General features: G+C 34.6%; 1 protein-coding gene across 1 annotated transcript; it reads left to right on the plus strand.

The window, feature by feature from the left end:
* The first annotated feature begins 874 nt into the window (after positions 1 to 874).
* On the plus strand, positions 875 to 10,126 carry pde6c (phosphodiesterase 6C, cGMP-specific, cone, alpha prime). The gene is made up of 22 exons (XM_046854260.1): positions 875 to 1,514; positions 2,600 to 2,752; positions 3,338 to 3,427; positions 3,526 to 3,666; positions 3,766 to 3,840; positions 3,938 to 4,002; positions 4,114 to 4,180; positions 4,384 to 4,431; positions 4,924 to 5,073; positions 5,186 to 5,329; positions 5,426 to 5,491; positions 5,637 to 5,783; positions 6,200 to 6,307; positions 7,671 to 7,780; positions 7,859 to 7,946; positions 8,401 to 8,501; positions 8,593 to 8,700; positions 8,823 to 8,886; positions 8,969 to 9,043; positions 9,184 to 9,267; positions 9,365 to 9,509; positions 9,737 to 10,126. Exons 1-22 carry the CDS (start codon positions 1,047 to 1,049, stop codon positions 9,784 to 9,786), a joined length of 2,547 nt encoding a protein of 848 aa, XP_046710216.1. The 5' UTR covers positions 875 to 1,046; the 3' UTR covers positions 9,787 to 10,126.
* Positions 10,127 to 10,396: the final 270 nt, after the last annotated feature.

Here is a 10,396-nt window from a genome sequence, read left to right on the forward strand (position 1 = left end):
AAATACCTAAATCAAAATCTTTTCTATGCTGGTTTATATGCTAGACCATTTTTGGTAGCTCCAGCCTGTAAATTCAGTGTGTAACCAATTCCCAGTTCAAACCTATTCAAGTAAGGACATCCTAGTAATCACCTCTTGTTTAATCCTGGATTTTCTGTGCCAAGTACCAAAGTTGCAAAGCTTTCTGCTGTCTGATTTTGGAGCATCTTCTTTCCCTCCCTCAAAAATAGAAAAAAGTTTCGACCCTTATTTTTGCAGTCAGAAGCATAAGGAGTCAGTCTTTGTCCTATTGTTGGAAATTGATCCTTGAGCGCAAAAGGAATAATTACAGCAGGCTTTTATGAAGGTAGTGCAAAAGCCAAAACGGTACACTAACTTTATTGTTAGAATTCTTTAAAGAAATGCAGATTTTGCTTCAATTATTGATATGAAACCAGGAAAAAATTTCTATAGTAAATAATAGATTTAGTTTTATGTTTAGTATAAATTCAAGACTGTTAGCTGTGATTAACAGGATAAATAAAGAACTTTCAACAGCATTCCTGTTTGTGATTTCTCATTTCAGATATGTTATGAACATACCTGTAGGATCAGAGAACCAGAATGAGGAACTGGTTCAAGCAGGTTAATTTCCCTGGTCTAAGTATAATGATTGTTACTATTTAAATCTTATTCCAGAGAAATTGTTGATGTTTAACATACCACATCATGACATTTACTGCAAAAAAGGAACACTTGCCACTGATTGGATTGTGAAATGTAAAATGATCTGTATGGGGATTTGCAGGTTAAGAAAGCTTAGGTGCTTTAATGTCATGACGTCACTTTAATTAGCAGTTGCTTTGATCCCTTCAGCCTGTAAGCCACTGTAGTCTTCCAGCTTGACAGAGGAGGCCAGGAGCCATTTGTTCCTTATTCATCACTATAGTATAGGATGCGATTAGGTGAAGTAGAGGTCCAATAAGGAAAGCAATACTGTTCCTTCTTCTTCTAGATTCTTGCAGGTGATGCATCTCTTTTAAGGACATCATTATACTTGATACAACATGGCAGACAAGGACAGTGTGGAAAAATACTTGGAGAATAACCCGCAGTTTGCAAAAGAGTATTTCGATAAGAAGATGCAGCCTGAGGTCATCACCGCTGCTTTCACAGAGAAGCTAGATATTAAAGATCCAGCCTCCTACAAAGATGTATCTCAGATCCAAGAAGCGGCTATCATTTTTGATCTGGTCAGGGAATTACAGAGCGAACCAGTCATGGAAAAGAGCTTGCACACAGTCCTTCAGAGAATATGTATGCTAGTGAATGCAGATCGATGCAGCTACTTTATATGTCGAGCTAGGAATGGAATCCCAGAGCTGGCCACATGTCTTTTTGACATTACCTCTACCTCCAAATATGAGAGTAATTTGGTCAACCCATCTTCTGAAATTGTGTTCCCCACTGACATCGGTATAGTTGGGCAAATAGCCACAAACAAGAAGGGAGTTAACATACCTGATGTGAAGCAGGTGAGTGCAGGATCAAAAAATAAAAATAATGTTCTTTTTTGTTGACCATGATGTTTAATGCTTATACCAATGATTATTATTATTTTTTAATTGCAAGCATAAGATTGTAATTTGCCAAACAAAAGAACATACAAATTGTGTTATAGCATAAAAAGGGAAAAAAAGACTCCTACCTACATCCAAATACATATAGTGTTATATGATTTATCTATTTGTTTATAAATAAAAATAGAAGCAATTTTAGGTGAGAACATTTAATATCAAATTTAGATGCTATTTGTACACCAGTACAAGGTAAAGGTCCAGTTGAGGAAAAAACTATTCAAATAAAGCCAAGCTCTTACACATCCATGGATTCCAATTTTAGAATAAAATAAGAAGATACTAGCTTTTGTTAAAATATTGTCATATTTAAAATGAAGTTTTTGTCTTATACGTAAGTGTTTTTTACTTTTAGGACAGTGTTATTTACGAAGTAATATCAACTTCGAATATCAACGTTTAGAGAGGTCTTTTTTTGTTTTATTTTTTACAAATAAATGACTCTTGTAGAAGAGTGTATAAGGCTTTAAAGCATTAGAGAATGTGTATTTGCTATAAAAATATAAAAAATTATATATACCACCACCCATAAAAGCATTAAGTTAGAAAATGTTTTAAATATTTTAACATTAAATGGCCAAAGCCAATTATATTAAACACTACTTGAGCTACAGACAATAATTGGACATATATAGCCAATAGATCCTAAAAGATATAAATAGAAATTTTATTTAGTTTACAATCTTAAGCCATAAATAATAGTCATTAGATCTTTGATTTTGATTATGGTCTTCAATATATGTCTCATTAAACAAAGTAGACTGCATGCAACAAAATTTTTTTTTACAAATCAGAATTAAAAAAATAATTATTATGAAAGTAAAATAAATGTTCTCACATTATTCATTCCTCTATTCATTTAGTTGTTTATTTAATACAATTCGTTTTATTCAAACAAGACACACCTGAGTATGCTGTCTGGTGATGATAAAGCCATCAGTTATGTTCAGTAAATGATCATCTGACTATTTTCTTTTAACAAGAATCCCAGGTTCAGTGACTTTGTAGACAAACAAACAGGCTACACCACTAAAAACATGATAGCTGCCCCCATCATGTGTGGAAAGGATCTGCTGGGGATTATCATGGCAATAAACAAAGTCGATGAAACAGAATTCTCCAAAGCAGATGAAAATGTAAGTGTGAAATGTTTCTACTATGCACTGGGAACAGTCACACAATTACACATTACAAAGCTGACATTATATTACATTTGTAAGAAGAACTGAGGGACACGCAAAAAAACACTAGCGTGCTATGGTCCCACTACTGTCACAAAGCTAAATTGCAAGGAAAATTGCAGTAGGAGTAATTAATGGTATAAAGATACACCAGTATATATTATATGCAATCAAATGATCACACTGATATGACAGCAATTATATTGATTGTGAAGATTCAGTTGCAACTACAGCTTCCTTTGTTCTAAATGGTCATATACATTTCATTTGGGAAATGACCTCATCCCTTCACAATAGTCTGTTTATTAAAAGGCTAGGAACTGGAAAGTTGCTTACTCATTTTCCGGGCAGGCTGCATTCAGAAATGCATTCAGTACCGTTAAACTTTTCCGGTCATACTTCAGGTATTGCACTGTTTACACTGTGTTTTTTCAAGTTAGTAAAATGGAACCAATTTAAACATTTATCATAAGATTTTATGTTATTTTAGTTGCCATAAACAGACAATCTATTAAAACATACATTTTGCTCTCTTTAAAGCTCTTCAACAAGTACCTAAACTTTGCCTCAGTCATTGTTATTCAGCATTACACCAATTATATGTGGAATGTGGAATCCAGAAGAAGTCAGGTAACTCGTCAGTGGACAAGAACATCCTGTAAATCTTCCATGATGTATAAAGTCAATGGCAAGGCCTCACACGTATTGCTTTTTAACTGATATTGCAGGTTCTTCTCTGGTCTGCCAGCAAAGTATTTGAAGAGTTGACAGACATTGAGAGACAGTTTCACAAAGTGTTGTACACTGTAAGAACCTACCTGCAGTGTGAAAGATACTCTGTGGGGCTACTGGATATGACCAAAGAAAAGGCATGTCATTCATAGCAGACACACATCACTCAGCTGTCATAGATCTTTCCCAGTCTTGAAATATTCTTCAAACCCAACCTTTGTGTTGATCTGGTTTAGGAATTCTATGATGAGTGGCCAATTAAATTGGGAGATGTGGAACCATACAAGGGGCCTAAGACACCTGATGGGAGGGTATGTGTCTTTCCACTACAGTTTTATCTTATTTAAAACGTAAAATGTAGATTTAGGCAGTCAGTATGACTGAAATATTTATTTGTGTGCTTCACAGGAAATAAACTTCTACAAAATCATTGATTATCTTTTAGAAGCTAAGGAAGAAATCAAAGTCATACCGTAAGTACTATTTGTATTTAAACAAAAACAAAGTACACCCTGCATACTGAACGTGTTCTGCTATGAATTGCCTACCAAGTTGTATTGTGATGCATTTCAATTTCTTTGCAGGGGACCTCCTGCAGATCACTGGGCCCTTGTTAGTGGACTCCCCACCTATGTAGCTGAAAATGGCTTTGTAAGTACACATCTTATAAAACAACACTGTCATGCACATCATGTACATGATACTCACCAAGCTTCTTAAAAATGTTAGTAACCATTTGGTCTATCACCGCGAATCTACAGTTCAAAATATTAAAATCTTTGGTTGTCTGTGGTGTATAGTGCAAAGTGAATGTGTTGTGCAATGTAAAAAATATACATTGCTGCTGTTTGCAGATTTGTAACATGATGAATGTTGCAGCTGATGAGTACTTCACATTCCAGGTATGGTGAACAGAATCAGCTGTTATACTATAATTACACTATAGATGTGAATACAATAATAGTTGTATCAACTATAACATGAAATACTTGAGTGTCTATACAAGAACATATAAAGATGTGTGACAAAACAAAAACAAGACTCTGTTGTGCTTTGGGGACGTCTATTGTGCTTTATGTGCTTTGGGACAGGGATTATATTAAATATTTGCAACATCTGATTCCACAATAAAAAGGATTTCATACAGTTTTAAAAAGTGCAGGTGTGCAGTGGTATTGAGGTATTGAGCATATTTTAATATCATTTTGACTTTGGACAAAATACGTTGGGCAGTGCATGCCGTTCTGACCTAAGCTTGACATTGGTCATCTGAAACATGCCACGTTAACATCAAGCCAGATCATTGTTATTTACACAGAAAGACATGCTCATGAGCTTTACTATTAAATTGGATCTATTTTCCTAATGTCTTTGCCTGCTTATTCTGACCTCAGAAAACAGCAGTGGATGAAACAGGCTTTGTCATTAAGAATGTCTTGTCTCTTCCGATTGTCAACAAAAAAGAGGAAATTGTAGGCATTGCCACTTTCTTCAACCGAAAAGATGGCAAACCATTTGAGGAGCAAGATGAGCAAATCACTGAGGTGAAACAGACACTACCATTACCATTACCATTTAATTAATTAAATGCTTCAGACATTGGTAGATAAAGGGCTGTGTTTTGAGGTTTCATCTTACAAGCATCTTCTAAAACAGGCCCTCACACAATTCCTGGGATGGTCTGTACTCAGCTGTGACACTTATGATAAGTTGAACAGAATGGAGTGGAAGAAAGACATTGCTCAGGAGATGGTTTTGTATCAAACACGTGCAACTGTGAATGAGGTCAAGGAGATCTTGGTGAGCCCACTACATTATGAAATGTACAATCTTTTTTTTTTAATAAAGTTCAGTGTAACTCTTTCCCATTTTACATGCACTGTTCTTGCTTTGTAGAACACAAAGGAGAAGCTTAACAAAGAACCAGAGGAGTGTGATCAAAAAGAAATGTACAAACTCTTGGTAAATTTGTTTTTTTTTTGTCTTTCTACATTGAGTAAATGAGTAATAGCATCCACTATAGCATCTCATAATTAGTCAACAGTTTCTCATCAGCATGCAATATTTCCAGAAGTGGGTTTAAAATATTGTACATAATCTTAAACAGAGGGCAAACATACCAGAAGCCAAGGATGTTGACCTGCTGGAGTTTCACTTTAGTGACTTTCCTCTGTCTGAAGTTGATCTTATCAAGTGTGGCATCCGCTGTTTTTTTGAACTTGGTGTGGTGGAGAAGTTCAAAGTTCCACCAGAGGTCAGTTACATTTTCACATAATCTAAATTTCTAAATATCATGCACACTTTACCGTTTAAGACAATTAAAAAATGCATGCTGTTTTATGAATTGGTTATATGGATAGTTAGGAATTATAAGTATAATATTATTTTGTTAATAATATCAATCTAATTTAAAACAGCAGTGACAGTACTTTGTAATGAACAAATTCAAAGATTGTAAATGAACTAGCAGTAATTGCATGTGATTATTTGCTCTATCAAAATATGTATTTAATACTAAGTTTATTTTTAAGTAAATTAAGTTTAACTGCTGTACAGTCTGTACTAGTTAGATTTATATAACATCCTTAGAATTACATTTTCTTCCTTTTTCTTAAATCAGAAGATCTAGCTTGTATCACCTAGTAACTTGTTTTACAAAACTTACCACAGGTTCTAACTAGATGGATGTACACAGTCAGAAAGGGATACAGAGACATCACTTACCATAACTGGAGGCATGGCTTCAATGTGGGTCAGACAATGTTTTGTTTACTGCAGGTGAGAAATATTTATTCATTTTCAGTGTTAGATTTAATTTGTTTCAGGACCTGTATTTTAACAGCTGAGAGACGGTAAGTTCTATAACCTCTATAATCTCTGGTTTAATACATTCCCTAATCTCCCCATTAACTACCAGTTATTATTTACACTGTGTTAAGACCATATTTGCTATCAGAATATTTCAGTTCTTCATGGCATGGATTCCACAAGGTGTTGAAAACATTCCTTTGGGATTTTTGTCAATGTTGACATGATTGAATACACAGTTGCAGCAAAAGTATTGAATGTAAATCGCTTTCAACCACATCCAAAAGATGTTATATTGTATTTAGATTTCGTGAATATGAAGCCCAGTGAAGAGTACCGAACTAATAGTCAGGCTCATGGAACCAGTTTTAGATTAATTTTGCATTGTAACATGGTGCACATAGTGCTGTAAGTATATTGGCTAAACTGTGACCCTAAAGGGGTTTGCACATATTTATCAAATGGATTAATGCTGTTGTTCAAATTTTTATCTTGAATTTTTTTGTCAGAGAAGAAATCTAAATTTCATCAAACCAGGTAACTGTATAATTCTAAAGAGACCATCTTTAGTATAGTAACCTCAGATATGTGTTGTTAGCAAATAGGGAAAGATTCTGGTGTGGTCCATTATTGCTGTACCAGATCTGCTTAACGAAGTCTATTTGAACTACTTTACCTACTGTATCTTCTATTTTTCACTTATGGAAATGTCACTAAGTGAGTTTATTCACACCATCCTAAATAAGTGTAGAGACTGTGTGTGAAGAACACCGGTGTCTAATACATTCGGACTACTCTGTCTTGCACTAACAAACATATGTCACTGAGATAACATTTTCCTAATTCTCATGTTTGGTGTGAACGTTAACTAAAGCTATTTACCTGTATCTCTATGATTTTGCACATTGTGCTGTTGTCAAATTAATGGCTGATAGGATAATTGCAACAATGACCAGGTTCAAATGTTCTTATTAAATTGTTTGGTTATTACTGAGGAGTGTTATTTGAACAATTATTTAGTTTCAAAAGAAAGGTCAGTCATGTCATGCTGCATCAGCCACCTAGCTCTCAGAGTATAATAGACATGTAAACAATATCAGGATAAGGTTAACCTTGATCTCATCAAACACATGGCCATCCCAGTAGGTGCAAGTTCACAATGAGTACAGAACACTGTGTACTCAAATGATCAGTTGAAACTGTCACCCTGATGTATCTATAAAATATAGTTTGAAAGATAAGGTGGGTAATTTAAATAAAATAGAATTACATAAGTATTATTTTTTTAGTTCTGAAACTGTTATTTTGTCCTTTACCTGTCGGCTCCAAACAGACCGGAAAGCTGAGAAAATATTACTCAGACCTTGATGCCTTTGCGATGGTGGCGGCTGCTTTTTGCCATGATATTGACCACAGGGGTACCAACAATCTCTATCAGACTAAGTATGAAATTGAATGTTGTTTTAATCACAGATATGTACTGTTTTTATCACAGACTCACTCATACGATTTCCATTGCAGGAGTGCTTCACCTTTGGCCAGACTTCATGGATCATCTATTCTGGAGAGGCACCACCTTGAATATAGCAAGACTCTTATGGCAGATGAGGTTTGGAAACACAAAATGTATTACACATTCTGTATATAAAGCTAATGTAAGATTTATATACACTGTGGCCAAAGGTTTGTGGTCCACACTTAATTTAAACCACACTTTAATGTTATTAACACTCCATTGTGACAGCTTTCTAACAAATTGGGGATTTGTGAGATGTCGGGCAAGAAGGCCTGGGGTGCAGTTAGTATTCTGATTCATTCAAAAGTGATCAGTGGTGTTTAGTTCAGGATTCCCTGCAGGTCAAAGAGTTCTTTCATGTTTTCTTTGACCTCACTTTGTTTGCACAGAGACATTGTCATGCCAGAACAGGTTTAGGCTCTATATTGAAAATAAATTATAATGCTACAGTCAGCAGTAACATCCTGTGTGCTCCATACCTTGAGGCAAAGTTTGGCCATATATTTATGTAGATCCATTTCAATGTTTTCTTTTCATTCGCCTGCAGAACCTAAACATTTTTCAGAGTCTACAGAAACGGCAGTTTGAAACAGTACAGCATTTACACGATGTCTGCATCATTGCCACTGATCTGGCATTGTATTTCAAGTAGGTCTTGTTCCTTTTCCTATGATTTGCATTAGTCCGTCTGAAATATAATTGGTTTGTCTAAATGTGCTGATGATTCCATACCTCACAGAAAAAGAACAATGTTCCAGAAGATTGTTGATGCCACAGAAGGAATGACAGATGAAAAAGAAGCCATTAACTTTGTAGCCAACAATCCTATCCGGAAAGAAATCATCATGTAAATAACATTTCTTCTGCGTTCAAGCCGAAAGCTAGATATTTTGGGAATTAATTAAATATTTATACTGGGCATTAATTTTAACATATGCTAATAATCTTGTTCTTTCTGATTAAACTTAGGGCAATGATGATGACTGGGTGTGACCTGTCTGCCATCACAAAACCATGGGAGGTCCAAAGCAAGGCATGTCACTGATAATATACACTCCAATTATTTACTTGTTTTATCAACAACTTTATAAATAGTTTTATTGATCATTATGAAGGTGGCCCTAATGGTGGCTGCTGAATTCTGGGAGCAGGGAGACCTAGAGAGGACTGTACTTGATCAAGAACCTATTGTGAGTAATTTAGAATGTTTTTTTTCCACCTAATTGTTATCATTATTTTATAAAGTACATTAAAACTAAAAGCTCAATTTGGATAGTTTATCCAGGTTTTATCCAGCATAAATATTTGTTTCTGAAAAATCTTTCCTCAGCCCATGATGGATCGGAGGAAGGCAGATGAGCTGCCCAAGATGCAGTGTGGCTTCATTGATTTTGTCTGCTCATTTGTGTACAAGGTGAATTTGCCTTAATTTAAAATACCTGCTTATTATTTACTTTTATAATTAAAAAAAAGCTTGTGGAGTAACTGAAATTGTTTTTTTGCTCATACAGGAATTTTCTAGATTCCATAAAGAGATCACTCCCATGTTTGATGGACTGAACAACAATAGATCACACTGGAAAGAGCTGGCAGATGCATATCAAGCTAAACTAGATGCGATTGAGAATGAAAAGAAGAAACAGGAGGACAAAAAAGGTCTGTTTAAAGCCACTGATTAATCCTAAAAAACATGATTCATTTAGTGGCAATAAATAAATAATAGCCCACCATGTTAACAGCATACCAATGATTTTATTGAATTCTTTTAAAATTATCGGTTAAACATAAAAATACTTTTAATCAAACGGCTTCTGTGTGATAGTAGAGCACGTAATTCTTTTGCTCTAATAAATCCCCTCTTTTTTCCTGTCCATCTTTCTCAGTACCCGAAGTTACTGAAGGAGGGAAGTCTAAAACATGCACCATATTTTAAAAAGAACCATTGGAAAAAATAAAAAGTCTGACCAATCAGTTATAAGTGAAGTCGGTGGAAGGTCTTTTTGGACCTCAGGATTCACTCTAAATCTACTATTGAAGAAAAGGCTGATTCTGAAAACAACTTTTGAAGGGTGTCAACGAGGAACACCAGCACAACTTGAATATAATGTGCAGTCTGGTGATTGTTTTGTTGTTTCTTTCATGTTTCTTTAGTTTTTAACTAAGATGGAAATATTTCAGTTCTTCCAGTAACTTTTGCAAAGGCTGCAGTATAGCAGCAAAATTATTACCTGGAATTGTTTAAGAGCTTGAATAAAAAAGCTGTCAATAATGCTTATATAGTAAGTCAATCATATTTATATATTAAATATTTATTTATATAAAATATATGCATTTATTTGAACTGCACACACACACACACACACACACTTAAGTAGTTGGATTGTGAAAAAACACATTTTTGTATTTTGCCTCTATAAACCACAACGTGCATTTAAACGCAAGCATTAATGATGTAATGGAAATGTTCAGGGTTTTTTTTCTTCAGTATAATTTAAGATATTTTTTTAACTATTCAACTATTTGCTGTTAATGACTCCCTAAAA

This window comes from Silurus meridionalis, chromosome 7, assembly GCF_014805685.1.
Source record: "Silurus meridionalis isolate SWU-2019-XX chromosome 7, ASM1480568v1, whole genome shotgun sequence".
NCBI classification, from domain to species: Eukaryota; Metazoa; Chordata; class Actinopteri; order Siluriformes; family Siluridae; genus Silurus; species Silurus meridionalis.